A 24,759-nucleotide genomic window follows, 5' to 3' on the forward strand; every position below is an offset into this window, starting at 1 on the left:
ATACAGAACCATGTACGCCAACAATAGCTATAATAATACATGAAGATGTAAGTCATGGCAATCCAGATGCCTGGTTGAGCTACACCCACTTCATGCTTTTTACCATTCATACCCAATCATTTCCTTGGCTCCTTAAGTTCAATCTAGGAGGATGTTAAATAATGAGGATCTCAGAAAATACTGATGGGAAAAGCTAATCTAGAGTTCTAAAACACAAGTACAATAGATGATCTGAAAGTGGTATACATCTTGGACTGATTAAATCATTTAGAAAGTTTATTTCTTGGTTTTCTTTCACCCCCAAACCACAACAGACAGGCTACAGAAGCCAACACATGACTGTCTCCCTTTTAACAGGGGAGCAGAACAGATCAGATGCTCCAGTTTATGGAATAGGCAAGATACAGCCCTAAGTGAAACAAATCTGTGTTAAACACAAATGTCAATCAAATGCATTCATCATAAGAAGATTCATTTTGGTTTAACTGCAGTTAATATTACAACAGACTTCTTCAGCATATAAGGGATGAAGGACACGTTCCCCAAAGTCATGATTTATTAAAACATATGCAACAAGGGGCATCTGGGTGGCTCAGTCGGTTGAGCATCCTATTCTTGATTTTGGTGCAGGCCATGATCTCATGGGTTGTGGGATGGAGCCTGGCGTTGGGCTTCCTGCTCAGTGGGGAGTCTGTTTCTCTTCTTCTCCCTCTCCCTCTGCCCCTCCATGCACTCTCTGTCTTTCTCTAAAATAAATAAATCTTTTTAAAAATCTTTGAAAAAATAAGTAAAAAAGAAAACACATGTAACAAAATCATTTGCACGGACAAGGGGAAAAAAGCATTTTCAACCACAGAATAGGCTAAAAAACTTTAAGTTGCAAGGACAACGAATTGCCCATCCAACATCCATACTCACCCTTTTTCCTTATTAACAGTAAGCAATTTTGATTCCCAGCTTGAAAAACACTTTCCTCTTTTCTGGCAACTTGGAATGGCCATATGACACTCTTCTGACCAATAATATTCATGTGAAGTCTGTTAACGAATTCCAAGATTTTGCTTTCCTGACACACACCTGACTCCTGTCACTCCCTGTGAAGTTGAGATAGTGACTGACACTGGAGCCCAAGTAGCCACCTTGTCGTCATGAGGCAAGGGCCAAGAAAATCGCAGAGACTCTGGGTCATCCACAGTCAGCCACTGGTTAGCTTCATCCTTGTGTGAGAAAAGGAAGCCACTCTGTGGCTTTAGCCACTGTTTTTGGCTTTTCTCTTACTTGCACTTGAACTCAATCCCTAGGGAACACAGCTCACACAAGTATTTTTAGGTTATCTCTAACCAAGTGGTAATTTTATTGCACTGATTTAAATTAATTTAACTAACAAATTAAAAAATTAAATTTAAAATTTTTTCATTGTCTTCAAAGAAGCAGTTTCAAAGTTGTCCAATTTGTAAAACCATCATTGTTGACTTAGCCCCATGATGGTCCTGACACCTCTGCATATTAGCATTTTCTTTAGTCCTTGCAACTGCCCAAATTATCACACACTTCTGGGTCTTCACATCATGTCAGTGTTTCTAACTAGATGTCTGACCCCTCTGCTTGTTCCATCCCCAACTTCTCCCTGATTCCTCTGATCTAAACCAAGTTACATTCCCATGTAGACTGAGTTTTTCTTTCTGGAACTTTAGCAAATTTTTGCTTATGTATTTATTTTTGAGAGTAAGTGTATAGTATCTGTTTCCCCACTGAAGTGTAAGCTCAGGGAGACCAGGGCTGTGTTCACCCTTTTACTCCTCAGCCCCGAAATGGTGCTAGATGAAATGTTACGTCCACAGTGTCTTTAAAGGAGCTCCTGGAAAGTCCATAGTGGAGAGCTCTAAGGATTTATAGAATTGACATATTATCAGAGATGATCCCCAATACTTAATTATGCTAATTTAAACATTTAAACGCTCTTCTACTTGTTTCTCACTTGTCATTCTCTCTCCCTGGAAGCCTCTCGGGAGCAAGAATGCATCCAGGGATTGCAACCTCCCCCCACACAGTCCAGACAAACTTTCACACTGTCAAGCCGATCAATAGAGTTTCCAGAATGACAGGCCAGATTCTAATCCTTCTTAGTCACCTTAAATAGAGGGATATACAGATTGTCCATATTTAGAGGCGAGAGCCTCTTCATGCTCCACCCCTTTTTTTAAGGGCTGCATTTTGAAGAGGTAAATACAGACTGGAAAATATCTGTTTACACTCTGGTGGCAAAGCAGGCATCTGGAGAGCATTTAACTATGGTGATACTTTGCTCCCAAGTAAAGGTTCTGTTTGTTACAATATGACACAAAGCTATTTGGCTTTTCAGAAAGGCGCCATTCTCCTTCTGAGTTCTATACAAAACGGAAGGCAAGATTTCAAGATAAGCTATTTTGAGACTATTAAAACATGGGCAAATCAAAATGAAAAAACCAGGACAAACTGGAAAGAAATCCAACAAGTCAGAAGAAAAATCGAAAATATAATACCCGCTTGTGAAATATATTACCGTTTGCTGCTTATTCTATTTGTTTCCTTTAAGCACTTCTTACAATGGAAATGCCTGTAGTGAGTCCTGCCTACCCGGAAAGCTGGTTAAGCCAGACTGTCTGGGGCTTGAATGACATGGAGGCAGGAAGTGGGATAAGAGAGGTGGGGAGGTAGAGAGAGGTTGGCTAGAAGCATTTCCAGGCACAGGCTACACTGGGATATTCTGCAGTCTCAGTAACATGAGGTCAGTGGAGACAAGGTTTCTGGAATATCTGGGTGCTTATATACCCAGATTACTCGGGTCCCAAAGGAGTCAGGTAGAAGGGTTTCTATTGCACAAATAAATCTCTGACTCAGCAGTTGATTTAATTGAAAGTAGAGCTTTTATAAGTTACTCGTTTTCTCCTGGAGTTAGGATATAAATCCTTAAAAATGAATATTTTAAATTAGTAAATAAAATTCATATAAAAGTAGACTGCGATAGGATACAAATGAACTTAACAATCCTTTAGTCATTATTTGAGAAATACCTGCTTTAAGGATGGGGGAATGTAATATATATATATATATATATATATATATATATATTCATATATATATATATATATATATATATTCCTGGCTTTTAATATAACCTCAATATACTAAAAGTACTGCAAAAAATGTCATTTTTAAAAAATTCATAATACTTCTCGTGCCTTTTAGACAAGATCTTTGAAAGGTTACACAGAGGCAACGCATCATAAAGAACTAACTAGGGGCACCTCAGTGGCTCAGTTGGTTAAGCATCCGATTCTTGATTTATACTCAAGTCATGATCTCCAGATCTCGAGGTCGAGCCCCACATTGCTGAGATTCTCTCTCCCTCTCTCTCTGCCCTTCCCTCTGCTCATGCTCACTCTCTAAATAAATAAACAAATATCTTTTATAAAAAACGTTTAAAAGAAAAAACAAAGGACTAAAAAATATCAGAAACATGGAGTTAATAAATCTAAGATAATTATATACTTTTGTACTTTGTGTGTCACGATAACAAGGGTAATAGGTTTAGATCTAGATAGGTGTTACCTTTGCCAGACAGAAATTTTATCTTTGAATGCTATTCCACTGGGAAAAAAAATTCTGAGGCCAGAATATCCATCTGAAAGTGATGACTTATAATTAATGTCACTTTCAAGTCCACAAAAACAAGGTGTACCGGTGCCTTCACTTATCTATTCTTTGGGGAATCAGCCTCATTAAGCTGAACTGGAGGTCAGAAAAATGAGTAGCTTCCAGCATAGAGCTTATATTGGTGCTAATAAAGTATAGATGACTGTTGAAAATGTTTTTTAAATCACTGTTGCTGTTTTAACTATAACTGGGAGTGGACAGAGCAAATAGCAGTTCTACTTGTCTATTCTTAAGTCCTAATAAGTAACTAAACGAATAAATCCCTAGAACTTTCCCATGAAAACATACATAAGAGGGCTGCCCAATGTTAGGAGCTTGAGTCTAGCTGGGCCTCTGTCATAGTTTCCATTGCTTGTGTTTTCATCCTTAGGTAAATAGAAATATTTCACCTGTGATGTCACAGTTTAATCTGTGGGGCTTGGGCTAGAAGAAACAGATGAAATTGATGGAAGTTTTACTGAGTGGACAATGTGATTTTTCACTCTGTTTGAGTGACACTGTTTTGTGTATATACATGGAAAAAAAAGTTTAACAAGCCATGATTTACTATGAGAACGGGGGCATATGAGTGGTTCTCAAGCCAAAATGCAGAGATTCTCTCTTTGTGAGGACAAATTTGATTAAGATGCACCCCTGGTCTACTCTTTGTGGTACTGGACAGGGAGCTAAATGTTTAGCTTCAATATAACCATCTTTCCAGCATCCTTGAGGAAAAAGCTGCCTATTAACATTTGGGTGAACAATATCTATGAGTGATGGAAGGAAAAGAACTCAGAGGCAGGAAAGCAGTGGGCACTGGTAGGCTGTAAAACCTGCACGCAGTTTGTGAAAAAACCAGAAGGCTAAAAGAAGGAAAATGGAATTCTGTGCATTCCCTTCTTTGGTTTCCTCAAACTGCCCACAGTCTTTAGACTCAAGAAATTCTTTCTTGGCTGCAGTGAATATAGTGAATACTCTAATGTTTGTACGAACAGAGAAATAAAAGATCACAGTTAACATAAAATAATGAGGCATCCTTTCAAGTCATACACATAGTCACCTCCTGCTCCTTCCCTGTAGGTCAGCAAAATGCTAAACGTGTAGACACGGGCTCAGCAACCAGCTTTTTGCTATAAAATTACCAGGAGATATGAACCAGACTCAGATATTTGAAATCTGTATGCATAAAATCTGTTCATGTAGCACAACTTTTTAATTTTTGTTCAAAGCTCTAAACCAAAGTGGTGAAACACCATTACTCAGAAATCCTGGGGTGGCGGTAGAGATGAGGAGTTGGGTGTGAAGACTGGAAGACAGGAAGAGAGAAATGGGAGGTCATTTAGGAGATCTGGGCTTATCTCATTGCTAAAGATGTCTGCTTTCTACCTGAGGCAGCAGAATTGCAGAACAATTAATCTTTCTCTTACTGACAGATAATCTTTTGTAATTATGGCCGCTGGATCAAGCAAATTACTCCCAACAAATATTGATGAATATTTTCTATGTGTTGGACACTGTTGGGCACAGAAGATACAAAAATGAGTAAAAAAACAATTCCTTTCTTGGAGATACTTACAATTGAATAGGAAAGAGCACTCATTGGCTTCAAAGCAGAAACAATCAATGAATCCCACCATCCTTTCATCTATCATTTTGTTTAGATACTCAAGGTCTAGGAAATTTTATCAGGACAGTCTTAAAACTGATTTTTTAAATAGTCTATTTTCTTATTTTTCTTTCTAAAACCTTTCATTTCAGTGATAGATTGAACACAACTTTTAACATCTGAAACTCGGCCATAGTTCTGAGAATAATGGACAAAAGGCTCCAAAATAGAAAACAGATATCGCAAAATTCATGCACATTTCTACAGATTTACCCAATGATTCTCAATTCTCTCCCAGAAGCTAGTATAAAACAAGCTTTTAAGTTAGGCACAGAAAAGCATACAGACACCAATAAAAGTGGCAGCTGACAGCAGAGAAAAGAGGTGGTAGAAATGTTTAAGGCAGAAAAACTAAAAAAGAAGACTTGTTGAGAGTCAATTAGGATATAATCCCAAATTAGAGTAACACCAATTAAGAGCAGCAAGGGAAGTACTAGAAGCAGGTACAACAGAAGCAAAAAGTATCAGCTGATATGCAAAGGGAGGTGATAGGTAACGAGTTAAAAAAAAATTTTGCCAAGTTCTGGGGCCATTCAAAGGAGCAAGCCGCTCTACCCACCTTAAAAATCTTTAGGAAATCACATCATTATGAAATTGTTTTCCATAATAGTAGCCCTGAGTCATCAAGGAAAGCTTTAAATCCTGTTCAGTATTCTCTATTTTAAAAAGCAGGAAATGTTTTGAGGACAGGCAACTGAGTAATACATTTTAGAGTTTTATAGGCAAGATTTGGTTGGGTAGACATTTGCATATTCCCTAGCAGCTGAGCTTGCTCTAATTATTCAAGAGTTTGCAATGTTTTTGATAGATAAAATTTTTAAAGAATTTTCTCTAATAGATACCGGCTTATGCTATATCATTAGAAAAATAGTAGATTGGGGATCCCTGGGTGGCTCAGTGGTTTAGTGCCTGCCTTCGGCCCGGGGTGTGATCCTGGAGTCCCAGGATCGAGTCCCATGTCGGGCTCCCTGCATGGAGCCTGCTTCTCCCTCTGCCTGTGTCTCTACCTCTCTCTCTGTGTGTGTGTGTCTCTCATGAATAAATAAATAAAATCTTAAAAAGAAAAATAGTAGATTATATTTTCCATATATCCCTATAATTTTATTTATCTATTTATTTATTTATAAAGCTTTATCTATTTATTCATGAGAGAGGCAGAGACATGGGCAGAGGGAGAAGCAGGCTCCCTGTGGGGAGCCCGATGCGGGACTCAATCCCAGAACTCCGGGATCACGACCTGAGTCAAAGGCAGATGCTCAACCACTGAGCCACCCAGGTGCCCCCTATAATTATTTTTAAATACGAAGCTGACCTATACTGATGAGGATCACAAGATCCAATGGGTGCCTCGGTGGCTCAGTTGGTTAAGCAATCAATTTAAGAGTTTTCTTTCTTGGTGGGGCATCTGAAGGCACGTCTGCCTTCAACTCAGGTCATGATCCCAGGGTCCTTAGATGGAGCTCTGTGTGGCGCTCCTTGTTCTGAGGAGCCTGCTTCTCCCACTCCCCCTGCTGTGCTCTCTCTCTCTCTCTCTCTCTCTCTGCAAATAAATAAATAAAATCCTTAGGGAAAAAAGGATCACAGGATCCTGGACTTCTGGCAGATATCATGATTAAATGAGCATTTAGGGGGTGGAAGACAGTGTCATAGGATGGGACTGAGTGAATTTTGCATGTGGCAGGGATGTAAATAGGTATGACCAAGAAGATAACTGTGATAGATTGCATTACTCATCTCATTTCTTCACTGCCCTGTAGTAAAGTAAAACCCTTGCTATCAGCTCAGGATTGATAAGGTGTAGTACCCTTGCCATTGGGGAGCTTGTTTCTTTAGTTGATGTACATTGAAGATATAAGTAAATTCAGGAAAGGTTTAGATTAACCTATGAATGGTAAATACAGATTTGCATATTAAAAAAAGCCCAGGGAGTTTGAAACAAATCCCCAAACTTCTGAGGCCAACATTAATGGAATACTATGAAACTTTGAAACCACAGCTGGTTAGACCATTGGGCTGACCCAGTATTGCATTTCTTATATTCATATCATTTGGTTTTTAAAAATAAATACACATTTTAGTATAAATTCCTAAGGGAAACATACAGTTTATTTGAAAAGACTTTAACTTTCCCCCCATGTTTCTTTTAAACTAATTACAAAGAACTCAGAGATGCTCTGAGCCAAAGGATGTAGGAAACTCTGTGAATGAACCTGACTTATTTTACATTCTCACACCTGCATTCTACATGTGGGAAATGGAAAAATGGGATTTTGAACATAGGATTTTAACCTCCAGGTAAGGAACTGTATGGATCCTGAAATCATCCTGCGGACAGATGAAATCTTTAGAAACCAAGAAGTGGCTCAGATTACTACCATTTGCTTCACAAAATTGCCTGCTTGAAAAAACAATTCAACTCTTTTACCATGCTCTATAAGTCTCAAATCATTATGGTTTGGAAACAATGCACATGAGACCGTGACAGCAATAATTACTTTGAATGAATGAATACAAGAAAGCAAGATATTGTGTCTTTTCCAGGCAACATTTAAATGCAAAATCTTTCATTTTAGATGCAGTAAATACCACAGAAGCCAATAGATAAAGATGATGTCCCAACTCTCAAAACCATACCAAAAGGAGTGGGAATTCCACTCAGGCAGGCAGCTGAGACAAGGACTGTGGGTAAATGCTGCAAGCTTATTGCTCAGGAATAATGGTATGTCTGAGTTATGTTACTGCCTAACTATCTTTTAGATATATTTAGTGATGCCCAATATACTAGTAAATTTCCAAACAGAACCACAAAATGGATGACAATTTAGGGTAATTCCATGCCTGTAATTTTGTTTAAAAAGAAAAAAAGAAGAAGTCTGGTCCATTAGTCATTTCTATCTTTGTTTAACACCTTTCCCTTTCCCATTCACCCTCTGGTGCAGGTGTTAATGAAATTTGAAATGACCGATGGACCAAAAAAGGTCCTGGAAAATCTATCAAATGGATATTATAATCAGCTTCCACATACTCTAACTTAAATGTTACTTGATAGGTAGGGAGCAAGAACTAGAAAAACCAGAGAAGACATCCCACAAAAAGCAAAAAGGAGAGTGATTATAAAGTTTGATCCTCTGGCAGACCAGAAATTAAAGACTTACTGATGTGAGGTGAATGAACTTTACACTGGTTGTCTTCTAAATCATTCTCTATAAGCCTGCCTCAGGAGGTAGGAAGTAACCTGTCATGGGTGTTTATAGTGTGGACTGGATGACCACTTGAGAAAAGACTGTCATGTGCAAGGAAGACTCTATGGTTTCCATGGTTTTTAAGGGAAACAGACACAGAGCTTTGGCTAATTAGATAGGGCTTGCTTATCCTTCCAGGACCCTAGGGTCTGTTTTGACTTTGTTTCTGCCCTCCTGCCTCAAGGCAGAGATCAGTTTCTGCTTTCCCCAGTGTTCCCTCAAGCATATCTAGATGGCTCCAAGTCAAGGTCCAGACAAAGTTAGGTTTTCTCCCTCCCCTCTGTAAGGTCCTGTTTGTAGGGTCGATTTCCTATTCCAACTCCGTGTCCCTCCAGATGAAAGACAGGGCCTGTCCTAGGGTCTGAGCAGGATTTACTTGCATATTGGGACAAAACACTAGTCTTCACTTCTATCGCAGAGCGATAGACAGAGGCACGAAGTTATTCTCCTACGTTCTCCAAACCCCTCCGTGCCCATGGCCTCTCCTGTGGTGTCTTGCCTCCCCCTTCCACCACAAAATCTCTGTGCAGTCAGTTCACACCAGCATTAGCAAACATGCCAAATCACCACATATTCTGCATACTGTTTCTATTGCTGTCACCTTTCTCCCTCGCATCTCTCCATCTATATAAATTCTACACAAAATGCTTTCCCCAGTATAGGTCAGGTTTAGTATTTAAAAAGAATTTCAGGAAAACAGAAAATATAATCTACTATTTTGCTAAGGATGTACCATGGTCGATATTAGAGAAAATTCTTTTAAAGTTTTATTGATCAAAGACATAATCTCTCGATTAATCAGAGAGATATCAGCTGCTAAGGAATATATAGATGTCTACACAACCAAATCTTGCCTTAAGATCTATAAAATCTTGCCTCTTCACCCTTTATCCCTCACAGGGCCTTTTTCCCTTCCTACTCTTAGCGTCTGCTTCCCAGAGGACCTGAGCCGACACAAATGCTATGAGAGAGTTTTTCTGTTCACTTGTTTGGCACGGTTAGCTGACTTATAAAAAGAGCATTGACTTGATTCAAATACTTACTTTAGTATGGAAGGAACAAAGATTGTCCACTGAAAACTGATTTTCTTGGACATCTCAACCTGGGTGATTTTAATTAGGTGACTGATGGTGGCGGGGACTGATTCTCTAGGTTAAGATCCTCATGGAGATTTTCATCAAGGCTGCAAATGGAGGACATGCTCTATAAAGGAGTGAAGCAAGAAAGAATGTTACATGGAGCAGAGGAACTAGAGGTACAATACAGGCTGTCAATAGGATCGTGGGGTCAAAGCATAGGAGCACTGTATAGCTTTCTCTGAGTGAGGCTGGGAAATTAGTGCCTGGCATCCAGCTTCTCATATGTGCTTGGAGTATCAGTTTCCTAGGGCTGCCATTACATGTTACCGCAAATTGGGTGACTTAAAACAACAGAACTTCATTCTCTCACAGTTTGGGAGGTCAGAAGTCTGAAATCAAAGTGTCATTGGGTTGTTCCCTTTTTGGGACCTCAGCCGGAGAATCTGTTTTCATACCTTTCTCCTAGTTTCTAGTGGTTGCCAGGAATTCTTGGCATTCCTTAGCTGGTGATAGCCTAACTACAATCTCTGCCTTAGTTGTCACATGACATTCTCCCCGTGTTTCTGTGTCTCTGTGTCCAAATTTGCCTCTTCTTATAAGAAGAACGGTCATATTACATTTAGGACCCACTTTTAATCCAGCATGACTTCATCTTAACTTGATTACATCCACAGACTATTTCAAAAAATATCACCTTCATGAGCAGGTCTTGAACAGACATGAATTTTGGGGGAGGCACCATTCAACCCGGTATAACTGGGAACTTAAGTGATTAAAAACTAGCCTTTAGGGGCACCTGAGTGGCTCAGTGGTTGAGCATTTGCCTCTGACTCAGGTTGTGATCCTGGGGTCCTGGGATCAAGTTCTGGATCAGGATCCCCATAGGGAGCCTGCTTCTCCCTCTGCCTGTGTCTCTGCCTCTCTCTGTGTGTCTCTCATGAATAAATATAATCTTTAAAAAACCAACAACTAGCTTTTAGACTGGTAGTCATAAGAGATGAGAAGGCATTTTCTGGTGATGAGCCTTTGAAAACAGGAATGAATATAGGGTCTGGTCGTAGGATCGGAAGCATCAGAGGGTATAGCTTCTTTCTTGACCATACCTCCTCTACAACTGAGACAACACTCCTCTTGCCTTTCACATCTCAGGGTACAGTGAAATAGTCTGGTTTGGTGCGTTCGCGGATGTGCATTCACCTTACTCCTTTACACCCAACTCTGCCTGCCTCTGTAACACACATTCACCTTCATCCTCTCCCATAAAGACAGCAGAATCTAAACACGAAATTGCCAGACTTCTGTTGACATTGGAGAAAGTCACTTTGGGTGGAGGCAGGCGGTTGCATCATTGGAAGAGAGTGAAAAAGGAATCTGCGTTATTTCGCAAATAGCTTTTACCCAGTCTTCCTTATTTTGTCATTTGCCCCTCCCCCAATTCACTCCCAGATCTGTAAGTACCCAGGACTGCCACTTACTGAACATCCTGAGGATTCTGCAGTAAAGCAGGTTGGTTCTCCACCTTCCCCACTGCCAGCACAGAATTTGTCTCTCTCTGTTCTAAATTAATTGCTTTTCATCCATTTACTTTCTAGACTGCAAAGTTTTATTGCTGTTGTCTTTCCCTGATTTTCTACTTGAGGTTTTTGTGTGTGAGGTGTTCTCATGTGCCTGTCCTTCTGTCACCCACCCAACCACCACTCCTTATTGCAGTCCTAGTGAGGCGTTGGGAGTGAAGATGTGTATGTTCGTTTGGTATGTAAATCTGGAATTCCAGATTTAAAGCAATACCAATCAATATGGTTGCACATTTCTCCTGAAACGGTGAACTCCTCAGGTGCAGATGTGAGGTTGACAGAGTGAATTAAGGTTAGAGTTTTGCCAGCTAAGAAAAGGAGGGAGCAAGGTGACAGGACTTAAGAAGACTTGATTTGCAAGGAAATAATCATGGCATGCACCCTGGACTTTAAAGCTAGGATAGTGTGAACATGAAGGAGATGGTTAAGAGTGAAAAACTGAAGGTCACTGGACTGAAGCCTCAAAGATTTTGAAAAAGTGTTCAATTGAGCATACAAGTGAAGCGAGCAGGGAGGACAAAGAGTAAAAGGCATTTATAATTCGGATCTGACCTTTTTGGAGGTGGTGGTTATTATTGGGTGTGAGCCATAGAGGGATGTGGTCAATCATCTTCCAAAGATCTCTCTCATCCTGTGTGGCTTCCTACAGTGTGACACCGCCGTGCATCCATTAAGAAGTGGAAGCTCATTCCTTCCCTCTTGAATCCAGGCTGGCCTATTAACTTGTTTATAACCCAGCGAGTGAAGTGACGAGGCATGATTTCCCAGGCTAGGTAGAAAAGGCCATGTAGTTTCTTTCCAACTCTTCTGGAATGTTCACTTTGGGAAAAGCCAGCCACCACTGGCTGACTACCCTGACACATACCATGCTACAAAAGCTGCACATAGGTGCTCTGGTCACAGAGCCAACCTTGCCAAAATACCAGATGAGGGAGTCAATCTGTCTGGACCCTCCTAGACCAGCCAGCTAGATACCTCTGAGGGACTCAATTGATGCCACAAAGCACAAAAGTGCCTGGTCAGAGCGCCTGGATTCTTGAGCTACACAGATTGTGAAATATGAGAGAATGTTTGTGATGTATAAGTTTCTATTTTCCATCCAGACCTCTCCCATGAACTCCAAACCCATATAGCCAACTGCCTCAGAACATCTCCACTTAGATGACTAATAGGTAAGTTGGATTTACCGATTAGGTAATCGGTACCTAATAGTACCGAATAGGTACTGGAGGCACCTATTCAAAACTGGGGGCACCAGTTGGTCAAATGGCTGCCTTCTGCTCAGGTCATGATCTCAGGGTCCTGGGGTTGAGCCTCAAGTCTGGCTGTCTTCTCAGTGGGGAGTCTGCTTCTCTCTCTGCCTTTCCTCTCCAATCCCCCTACCCCACTCATGCTCTCTTACTCTAATAAATAGATAAAATATTTTTTAAAAATATTCAAAACTGAGCTCTTGATAGTCCCTCCTGCTTTTCCCTATCTTGTTTATCAGCAATTCCATTCTTCCAGTTGCCCAGGCCAAACATGTTGCTATCATCCCTCACTGCTCTCTTTATCTCATAATCCATATCCAGTGTTAGGAAATACCACGGTCTCCACTTTCAAAATACATCCAGATTGCTACCACACTCACGCAAGCTGCCATCACCTCTCATCTGGATTACCCGCAAGTCTCCCCATAGATCTTGCTGTTGCTGTTCATCTTCATTCTACTCAGTATCCTGCTATTATGTGAGAGTATATCCTTCCTCTGCTTAGACTTCTCAAAGACCCTTCAGCTCAGAGTAAATAAAGGCCAAAGTCCATACCAAGACCTACAAGGTCTCTTCTACCCTCCAGGTTCATCTCCTACTCCTCTTACACTCAGCTACAATGACTTCCTCCCTGTTCCTTAAGCTGTACAGGCACAGTCCTGCTTCAGGGCCTTTGCACTAGCCATTTCCTCTATCAGAATTCTCTTTCCCAGAGATTCATGTGCTAGTTCCATTTCCTTCAAATATTATTCAAAAGTGAATTCCTAGAAACTATGTAAGGTGACAGATATTAACCAGACTTATTGTGGTGGTCATGTCTCAACATACACAAATATTGAATCATTATGTTGCGCATTTGAAATTGATACAATGTCATGTGTCAAAAAGGTAAGTTTTTAGAAGAGCTTTTTCTTTTAAGATTTTATATTTGAGAGAGAGTGCGGGTGCACATGTGAGCATAGGGACGGGGAGAGGGAGAGAATCTCAAGTAGACTCCTCACTGAGCATGGAGCCCGATGGCGGGGCTCAATCCCAGAACCCTGAGACCATGACCTGAGTTGAAACCAAGAGTTGGATGCCTAAATGACTGAACCACTCAGGTGCCCCAAGAGCTTTTTCTAAATAGTCTATCAGTGTTAAAATAGAAATTATATATTACAAAAAAGCAGATTTTTCTGTGAGGATTTCCATTGACACTAAACTTAAATTTCAGTTTCTCACTGACACCTCACAATCCCACTACTTGCTTTACTTTTTTAGAGATACAGTTAACATATTAGTTTCAAGTGTACAATATAGATATTTCCTGCAAAATGATCAGTAAAATAAGTCTAGTTAATATCACCATAGCTACAAAATCTCTTGTCTGTGATGAAAAGTTTTGAGATCTACTCTCTTAGCAACTTTCAAACATACAATATTACTAACTGGAGCCACCGTGCTGAATATTACATCCCATGACTTATTCTATAGCTTAAAGTGTGAAGTACGTATTTTTTCCACTCCCTTCACTCATTCTGCACACCCTACTCTCACCTCTGGCAACCACTAATCTGTTCTCTGTATCCATCAGTGTTTTTTTTTTTTTTCCAGATTCCACATATAAGATAAAATACTATCTTTTTTAAAAACTTTATTTATGTATTCATGAGAGACAGAGAGAGAGAGAGAGAGAGAGAGAGAGAGAGAGAGAGAGAGAGAAAGGCAGGCAGGCACAGGCACAGGCAGAGGGAGAAGCAGGCTCCATGCAGGGAGCCCAATGTGGGACTCGACCCCGGGGACTCCAGGATCACTCCCTGAGCAGAAGGCAGACACTTAATCACTGAGCCACCCAGGCGTCCCTCTTATTTTTCTTATTATTTCTTTAGCATACCTCCAAGGTCCATCCATGTTGTTGCAAATACCAAGATTTCCTTTTTTATGGCTTAATATTTTTATTTTTATTTTTTTTAAATTTATTTATTCATGATAGTCACACAGAGAGAGAGAGAGGCAGAGACACAGGCAGAGGGAGAAGCAGGCTCCATTCACCGGGAGCCCGACGTGGGATTCGATCCCGGGTCTCCAGGATCGCGCCCTGGGCCAAAGGCAGGCACCAAACCGCTGCACCACCCAGGGATCCCGGCTTAATTTTTTTTATATATGTAAACACACACCACATTTTCTTTATTCATCCATTGATGGACACTTATGTTGCTTCCACATCTTGACTACTGTAAATACTGTTGCAAAGAACATGGGGGTTCAGCTACCTTTTCAATTTAGTAGTTTTGTTTTCTTCAGGTAAATACCCAGAAGAGAAATCACTAGATCATATGGTATTTCCACTTCTAAACTTTTGAGGGAACCCCATACTGCTTTCCATAGTAGTTGCAGCAATTTAAATTCCCACCAAACATGCAGGAAGATTCCCTTTTCTCCACATCCTCACCAGCACTTGTTATTTCTTATCTTCTTGATAACAGCCATTTTAATAGGTTTGAGGTGATCTCACTGTGGGTTACACCTTACATTTCTCTAATGATTAGTGATGCCGAGCATCTTCTCATGTACCTGCTCGGCCACCTGTATGGCTTTTTTGGAAAGATGTCTATTCAGATCCTCTGCTTTCCCTGCTCTATTTTACTTTGTCCCTAGCACATATCACTGTCTAACATACTAGATATTTTACCCATTTATTTTCTATTTCCCCAAAGCAAGCAATTTTGTCTAGTCTGTATACTCCTGTTCCGAATCGTGCCATGCACACAGCAAGCACTCAAAACATTTATTGAGAGGATCCCTGGGCGGGTCAGCAGTTTAGCACCTGCCTTCGGACCAGGGCATGATCCTGGAGTCCCGGGATCGAGTCCCATGTCAGGCTCCCTGTGTGGGGGCCTGCTTCTACCTCTGCCTCTCTCTCTCTCATGAATAAATAAATAAAATCTTTAAAAAAAAAACAAAAAAACATATTTATTGAAAAACAGAATTCCTAGGAACAGTTTATATTACCTCAACAAAGGAAAGTGGGTGTAAAAGGAGGGAGGAGGGGAGAAACAACTAAAAAAAATTCTAATGAATAACAGCTGTAATTATGGCTTTCCTTTATTATGTCTTCTTTCAATCATTTATTCACAATTTTCTAATTGCATTCTCGATGAATATGTAGGTTCAACAACAACAAAAAGGAATGCACTAAGCAAAGTCTGTTTCTTATTCATGATGTTCCTCTTATGATTTTGTGTCTTTACTCTCCTGGATTCCTAAGAGAATCGCATCCGCCTCAAGTATAGTTGTATCTGTGGTCGCTCCCAGGAACCTAGACGTAAGTTCGAGATCTAACAGTCGCAGCCGGACTCTGGTTCCTTTCTGGTATTTCCTAAATAGTAAGAAAAACAATTCCATGAATTTGGCATATCACAGTATGAACAACTAGTTTAAAGGAAAACTCAAATTCTAATTTTAAATGTGGTGGCTCAAAATAAAGAAGTTAATACATCATTTATTAAAAAGAACTTTATAGTAGTATCTGAGATATAGTTGTTTTTGACAGAAAAATAATTTAGTTGTATCAGAATTTTCATCTTAAGGGGACTTTTAAAGATTTTATAACCAAAATAAAAACATAGCCCAAACTAAAATGCAAACAAGTCAATTCTTGAAACTGACATTTATTTTAATATGTCATTCATTTTTTTTTTTTAAATCAGAGAGTGATATCAAGGGAAAAAACGATTTTCAGATACATATTTTTTCTTCAAAAGTTAGAATCTTCTTTTAAAGTAAAGGAAATTTTACAAAAGCAAAATGGAAAAAAGTCTAAATGTTTAGTGTTGGGGCTTGACTGCCCTGTAATTAAGTATAATGATAGCCATAACACGCCTGATGGTTCACTTGGTCAATAAAGTCGTATTTTATAATACCAAATGAAAACTTAGACTCATTTGCCTTCTTCCTCAATCAAGTATTTTAAGAGTGTAATACCAAAATTATGAAAGGGTGCAGGAGAGTGCAAATATTGCTATAGATTGAAATCCAAAAATCTTTAAAGATCTAAATATACAAGGCATACTTTGTTTCATTGTGCTTCACTTTGTACTTTGCAAATTTTACGTTTTTTACAAATTGAAGTTTTGTGGCAACCCTGTGTCAAATGAGTGTATTGCCACCATCTTTCCAACAGCATTTGCTCACTTTGTGTCTCTTTGTCACGTTTAGATAATTTGCACAATATTTCAAACTTTGTCACTATTATTATATTTGTTATAGTGATCTGTGATTAGTGATTACAACTTGTTGAAAGCTGAGATGATGGTTAGCAGTTTTTAGCAATAAAGTATTTTTTTAATTAAACAATTTTTTTTAATTGAAGTGTAGTTGACACACAATGTCACATTAGTTTCAGGTGTACAACATAGTGATTTGACAATGCTAACTCCCAAGACGTGTAGCTACCATCTGTCATCATACAATGCTACATACCTTTGGCTATATTCCCTATGTCTTTTATCTCCAGGACTCATTCATTCCATAAATGGAAGCCTGTACCTTTCACTCCCTTTTACCCATTTTGCCCGTTCCCACCACCTCCACTCTGGCAACCATGAGTTTGTTCTCTGTATTACGGGTTTGTTTCTGCTTTATCTTCATTTGTATTGTTTTCTAGATTCCAAGTATAAGTGAAATCATGTGGTATTTGTCTCTCTGACTTACTGAATTTAGCATAATACTTTCTAGGTCTGTCCATATTTGGGTCCATCCATTAATACATACACCCACCACATCTTCTTTATCCATTGCTTTATTGATGGACACTTGGGCTGCTTCCATATCATGGCCACTGTAAATAATGCTGCAATAAACATATAGGTAGGTGTATATATTTTTTTCCAATTAGGGTTTTCATTTTCTTTGGGTAAACATCCAGTAGTGGAATTACTGGATTATATGGTACTTCTATATTTAATGTTGGAAACTCCATATTGTTTTCTACATTTCTATCATATGAGGGCTCCTTTTTCTCCACATCCTCACCAAAATTACTTGTCATTTTTTATCTTTTTGATACAAGCCGTGACAAGTATCAACTGACATCTTATTATGGTTTTGATTTACATTTTCCTGATGATCTGTTTATCGCTTCTATGCCTTCTTTGGAAAAATGTCTGTTCAGGTCCTCTACCCATTTTAAAATCAAATTATCTTGGATTTTTTGTTTTGTTTGGTTTGGTTTGGTGTTGAGTTGTTAAGTTCTTTACATGTTCTGGATATTAACCCTTCTCAGATATATCATTTGCAAATGTCTTTTCCCAGTCACAAGGTTGTCTTTTTGTTTTGTTGCTGATTTCCTTCACCATGCAAAAGCTTTTTATTTTGCTGTAGTCCCAATAGCCATAAAGTATTTTTTAATCAAAGTATATGCAGTTAATAACCTTTGGGTAGGGTTTGAACTCCCCAGGTTCACTTATATGTGGATTTTTCCCCAATATATATAGTACAGTACTATAAATGTATTTTCTCTTCCTTATGATTTTCTCAATAACATTTTCCTTTTATTTTGTTTTGCTTTTTTAGAGAAAGTGCTAGTGCAAGCAGGGGAGGGGCAGAGATAGAGGAAGAGAAAGAATCTTAAGTAGACTCCATACCCAGAAAGGAGCCAGAGGTGGGGCTCTGCAATCTCACCTCCCTGTAATTACCACCCAAGCGAAAATCAAGAGTTCGACACTTAATCGACTGAGCCACCCATGCATCCCAATGACATTTTCTTTAGCTTACTTTATAAGAATATAGTATATAATACACATAACATTCAAATACACATTAATTAACTATATTATCATTGAGGCTTCCTGCCAACCACGGGCTATTTGTAGCTAAGTTTCTGGGGAGTCAAAAATTATACAAGATTTTCGACTACATGGGGGTTAATGCTTCTAACCACCGCATCGTTCAAGGGAGAATTGTACCTTGCTCTTTTAGAAATAATGCTATTGTTGCACCCTTAATGGGCTAAAGTGTTTACAGTGTAAACATAACTTTTATATGTGCTGGGAAACCAAAGAGTTCATTTGACTTGCTTTATTGCAATATTTGCTTCATTGTGGTGGTCTGGAACTAAGTCTGCACTATCTCTGAGGTATGCCTGTGCACTTTTGAGTATTCTAAGTTAATTTTAAGATTAAGTAATTTTATATAAATGGAAGGTAAAGAAACACAGTTCTCAAAAAAAGTCACTGGAAAAGGATTTTTGTAGATCATCTGATGAACAGTCTCCACACAATGTTTGACTAGGTATTCTAAAGGAATTTACATATGCTCCATCAAGTAAACATGAAGGCTATTTCATTTCTTAAAAAACATATTTTTCTTTCTGATTACAGAAGTAAACTTTCTTTTGTAAAACTGCAGAATAATGAAATCAGTCATATTTTCTTGTCCTTCTACATGTGTATTTACATGTACATAGACATGAGTGTGTATTTGACAGCACAGATCTTATTATCTTTGTTTAAAAAATAAAGGGATATCTTAGAATATTGAGGCATAGCTGTATAGTCTTAGAAAACAGTAATTATAGGACATACCCTATATGAATTAACCACTCGGAAAAGGAGGTTAGTGCATCAACAAGATAAAGCTAAACACTATTTTTTCTTTTTTTTCCCCACTTTTTTTTATTAAAGATTTTACTTATCCATTCATGAGAGAAAGAGAGACACAGGCAGAGGGAGAAGCAGGGTCCACACAGGGAGCCCAACGTGGGACTTGATCCCAGGTCTCCAGGATCACGCGCCCCGGGGCCGAATGCCATGCTAAACTGCTGCACCACCCGGGCTGCCCTGAACACTATTTTCTGTATTACTTGGAGCTGTAACCTATGTTCTAATAGATTCTTTCATTTGTCCTCACAGCATGACACACAGTTAATTCATTAAATCAGCTTTGATTTGTGTTGACCTCTCCTCCCCGCCTTTCCTGCAACATCCACTTAGCAAGTTTAGTTCATTTCTTTAACAGATATTTCTTGAACTTAACCCTTCAAGTCTCGTTACCCCTTAGCTGAAGCTTGAGGTCCAACGTGATCTTCTCAGAGCTCATGTTTCTACTTGCTTCTCAGGATGGGTTCCATATCTTGGCCTAATGTTCATTCCCACATACTTCATTCCCTCTGTACCTTTGCTTCTATTGCCAGCACTGCTTGAACTTATCATCTATCCATTGATAGATAATCTTAAGGTCCAGATAGAATGAATACATCAAATGCAGCTCCTGAGAACCTTGACATTCTCCTTGTCGGAATGAAGAGTCTTGGATGCAAATCTGAGCCCTACTATTTACTAGTTGGGTAACCCTGTGTAACTTGCTTTCTCTGAACCACAATTTCCTCATCTACAACAATGGTGATTCCAGGTTCACTGTGAAGGTTAAATGAAATAATATGTTGAAAATGCTTACCACGTGACTGGAAATGTTAGTGCCCCTCACATACTTGTATTGGTTATCTATATAAGTCTCTGATTTCTCATTAGCCTGTATGCTCCCCCAAGATCTGGCACTATTATTTCTCTCTCTATCCTTCTAGAACCAATGCAGCAGGTACTCAAACATCTGTCAATAAATTAACATGACACTTGCTGATAAAAGCTACCAGGTCACAGATTATCTAGAATTTCTATTTTCTTGGCTTTAGCAGCTGTGTAGACTGGTACATTTACTTAACCTCTCTGAAATCTGCCTGGCACTGTGCCTAGCATATAGCGGTTAATAAAAGTTAGCTTTCTTTTTTCCATTGTTAATTGTTGGCTTATTTCTTTTTACTTATTTTTAGGAGTATTTATAGGTAGATTATAAACTAATCATGAGGAGATGAACGGTGACTTTTCATAAATACAGCTGAACATGTCACAAATACTAGAGGCAAAAATTCTGGGTGTATCATAGTGAAAGGAAGTTCTCAGTTTAAGTGGTTCTGTGTCATATTAATGATGAAAGTGTCCAATTAAAAAATAAAAACAGAAACATCATGAGTGACCAGTATGGTTGGTAATTTATGGAAGGCAAAAGTTTGTCCCCATTTTTATATGCAGTAGCTTTTTTTAAAAAAAAAACTTACTTATTTAGAGAGAAAGAGAAAAAGAAAAAAACTAGTGGGAGAGGGGGAGGGAGAGGGAAAGAGAATCTCAAGCAGACTCCACAATAAGGATGGAGCTGGACGCAGGGCTCAATCTCACAACCCTGAGATCACCACCTGAGCTGAAACCAAGAGCCAGATGGTTTAACCAACTATGTCCCTCAGATACAGTAGCTTTTAATAGTATGAAAGCTTTGCCTTCATCTCTAAAAAGTATGGAAATTCTGAGAATTACCCAGTGAGATGGAAATGGAGATGAAAAGCAAACTGCAGGCCTTTATGTGTGTTGAAAGAAGAATTATCCAAATATACACATTGTGTACTACATAAAACGAAACAGAACCTTTAAAAAATTCTTACTTCTGCTATCTTGAGTAGCTATTTCTACTTTTACGGTACTTCATTTTTACTTTGTATTAGTACAGCTAATTCCATATAAGTGTTATCTCCTTTATCAGACTGTAAGATCCTTAGGGGCAGGGATTTCATATCTGTCTCTTATAGTACCATGTACACACTTCACATAATATAGCCTTCTGAACAGTATATCACACTTTCCAGTATATCAGAAACACCTTGGGGTACTGATAAAAAAGGCAAATGGAGGGAAGCAACCCTGAGAGTGAGCTAGCAAATCTGGGGTGGGACTTAGGAATTAACCTTTTTAGCAAGCTTCCTAGGTGATTCTGACTCAGGCTCCTCTCGTCACCACTTGAAAAAATCTGGCTTAGAATTATCTTTGTTAATATACAATCAAGTGCAGGAGGACAGGATAGTCTACATAAATACAAAAGGCCCGTGAAATGAGGACCTCTGACAAAACTTTGTGGGCACCATTAACAAGCTTCAAGAGTAACAGATGTTTTCCTAAGTGACAACAGCCTCTGAGGGTAATTTAGATAGAAAAAAGAAAAAGTTAGGAATATATCATGGACAAATGCATCTAAAAAGAATCGCTTGAATAAAGCTCACTGATAGTCTGGGGTGAGGCTGCCTTGCTTGCACTGAATATCCAGGACATGGAAAGGTTAGCATACTTCTCCAACAGAAATAGCAGCCATACAATTAACATGGAGTTTATTCTTGCTTTAACTTTGAAATACTTTATTAAATTAAAAAAAGAAGAAGAAATAACTAATGTATTTCTGAGAAGTCCATTTCTTCCAATATAATTCTAGGTGAAACTTCTTTGATAATCAGTAATACTGCTTAGTCTTCTCATTTGGGTTTCCATTGTTCCACATAACAAGATTTAAAATGAATATGCCAGTAAACTCTTTTCCCAGATTGTTTATGCAGCCTTTAAATGGTCACTTTATTCAAAGATTTTGGCCTAGGTATAAAAATCCAGAGAAGGCAATGTAGTGATTGAGAATGTGGGCTCTGGAGCCAGATGACTAGACATGTGCAGTTTTATCACATAAATATACAACTCTGAGCTACTTTATCTCTGTTTCAGTGTCCTTATTTGTAAAATGGGAATACCCATGACTTAGGTTCTTATGAGCATGAAAGAAATCAACTCATGCCAAGCCCTTATAAGTACTCATAAATGTTAGCTATCACTGTCGCTCACCATCATCATCATAAACACAAATCCAGTAAAAATTGATACTCTACGTTGGGTGATGGAGAGTACAAGAGCACTTTCAGTTCTAATCCAGTTACAATTGAATCAATAAAAGATGCCGACAGAAGGAAAATTGGGGTGGGGGGGTTCTTCCCATATTTGTTATGATTCAAATTTTATTTATTTTCATGGTATAAACACTCTTCTCTTAAAATATAACAAAAATATTCTACAAAAATGAAAACCATTTCTTTTGAAATGAATGTTGAATTTCCAATGAGGATGTGAGACAAAACAGCTCCAAACAAAAGCAAGTGAAATTCAGAGAACTACACACTGAGTGGTCCGCATTTCCCAGCACTGACCACAACATAACTAGAAACAAGAAAGCCACGTATACCATCAGTCACAAAAGGGTCACAGTGATTTATCTACTCTCATACTCTTTTTGGCAGGGGCTCAGGAAGACTGAGGTGCAGGGAAAGGTGTCTCATTTTGCCTGTCTGCTATCCCTCTTGCTTCATTAACTTTTGATGGAGGTAAGCCTCTGACAAATCTACTTATATATTTAGCACACACCATTTCTTAGAAGAGGAAGATAACAATTTCTATGGATTCATAATTTGTTCTTCCAAGAAGCAATCTTTAGCTTCATTTTAAATTCAATAGCAGCCTTAACCTCTAACCTAATCAACTGCCCCCTTTCATGATTTTCTTTTTTATTTATTTATTTATTTTTAAAGATTTTATTTATTTATGAGAGACACAAAGAGAGAGGCAGAGGGAGAAGCAGGCTCCATGCAGGATGCCTGATGTGGGACTCAAACCCAGGACTTCAGGATCACGCCAAGAGCCGAAGGCAAATGCTTAATTGTTGAGCCACCCAGGCGTCCCTCATGATTCTCTAAACCTGAATCTATTTCTTCTTTTTATAATGGGGTTTTATTATTCTTTTATTTATCTAGTTTTTCCTCATTCCTTTGACTGTATCAATGAACTCTTCCAAAATTGCACAAATACCTGTAACAAAATTTTGCTACAATGTGAAAGGGGTTCACAGATTACATGAAGGCTATCCATGGACCTCTGAGATTAAGCAGCCCCACTCTAGATTTTAAGTCTGTTTATCTTTCTTGAAGTAAAAGAAATGAGTTTTCATTTTATGGACACATCATGGCCTTGTAATAATTACTTCTGATTTATTTCCAAAGTGCTTCTTAAGGAAACCCAGGACTTCACTGAACAAGGTCACTGAGCTAATGCTCAAAGCCATAAAGCTTCATTTTCTCATGGATATAAAAGTCCATAATAAATTAGTAAAGAAAATAATATTATTATCTATGGTCACTTAAATTAAGTCTACCCTATTAGGAATGAATAAGGACAGGTGTTAAAAGAAGAATCATATCCACAGTAGCATTATGTTTTCAATTTTAAAAATATGGAAGAAAAAGATAAATCAACAAAAAGTATCCAACAAAGAAACAGGCTTAAGATGATTATTTTAAGAGGATGGATGGGCCCATAGTCTTGAATATTGGGCCCAGCATAAAGCACAGGTTTTTTTTTTTTTTAATTTAAATTCAATTAATTAACATATAATGTATTATTAGTTTCAGAAGTAGAAGTCAGTGATTCATCAGTCTTCTGTAACACCCAGTGCTGATTACATCTCACGCCTTCCTTAATGTCCATCACCCTGTTACCCCATTCCCTCTAGCAACCGTTTGTTTCCTATGATTAAGAGTCTCTTATGGTTTGTCTCCTTCTCTGATTTCATCTTGTTTTATTTTTCCTTCCCTTCTCCTATGCTCTTCTGTTTTGCTTCTTAAATTCCACATATGAGTAAAATCGTATGATAACTGTCTTTATCTGATTGATTTATTTCACTCAGCATAATATCCTCTAGTTCCATCCACATTGTTGCAAATGGCAGGATTCCTTTTCTTTTCTTTCCTTTCCTTTCCTTTCCTTTTCTTTTCATTTCTCCTTCCTTCCTCCCTCCCTTCCTCCCTCCCTCCCTTTCTTCCTTCTTTCTTTTCTTTTCTTTTCTTTTCTTTTCTTTTCTTTTCTTTTCTTTCTTTCTTTCTTTCTTTCTTTCTTTCTTTCTTTCTTTCTTTCTTTCATGGCTGAATCATATTCTATTATACTATATCTTCTTTATCCATTCATCTGTTGATGGACATTGTGGCTCTTTCCATAGTTTAGCTATTGTGGACATTGCTGCTATAAACATTGGGGTGCAGGTGCCACTTTGGATCACTACATTTGTATCTCTGGGGTAAATACCAATTGCTGGGTCAGAGGGTAGCTCTATTTTCAACTTTTTGAGGAACTTCTATACTGTTTTCCAGAGTGGCTCTCCCAGCTCAGCACAGCTTTTCTAAAATGTGTTGGAAATGCTTACAGGTACTTTTTGATGGTCACAATGATCAGGCTGACATTTAGCAGAGGGTGGGTAGAATGCAGATATTCTGTAAGATATAGAACTCTTCTGCACAACAAAGTTGCCCTACATCTGTGCTAGACAACCCATGTGGGTGGAAAACCTACTAATCTAAGCCTAGAACTAGCTCTGCTAAAGATAAAAAGT

The 24,759-nt window shown here is 38.6% G+C and overlaps 1 protein-coding gene across 11 annotated transcripts in view; it reads right to left on the minus strand.

Annotated features, from left to right (window-relative positions):
* Positions 1 to 258: 258 nt before the first annotated feature.
* The window catches only part of MRPS28 (mitochondrial ribosomal protein S28), a 116,366-nt gene continuing 91,865 nt past the window's right edge, over positions 259 to 24,759 (minus strand). For 5 of the 11 annotated variants that reach the window (XM_025478073.3, XM_049103959.1, XM_049103957.1 and 2 more), the window contains one exon: positions 15,553 to 15,844. In XM_025478073.3, the coding sequence (XP_025333858.1) occupies positions 15,697 to 15,844 (148 nt within the window). In that variant the 3' untranslated portion in view covers positions 15,553 to 15,696. Of the gene's footprint in view, positions 747 to 9,625; positions 9,787 to 15,552; positions 15,845 to 17,178; positions 17,318 to 24,759 lie in introns of those variants that run through there. The other 6 variants (XR_007407167.1, XR_007407166.1, XM_025478072.3 and 3 more) reach the window with 5 other exon arrangements.

This window comes from Canis lupus, chromosome 29 (genome assembly GCF_003254725.2).
Source record: "Canis lupus dingo isolate Sandy chromosome 29, ASM325472v2, whole genome shotgun sequence".
NCBI lineage: Eukaryota > Metazoa > Chordata > Mammalia > Carnivora > Canidae > Canis > Canis lupus.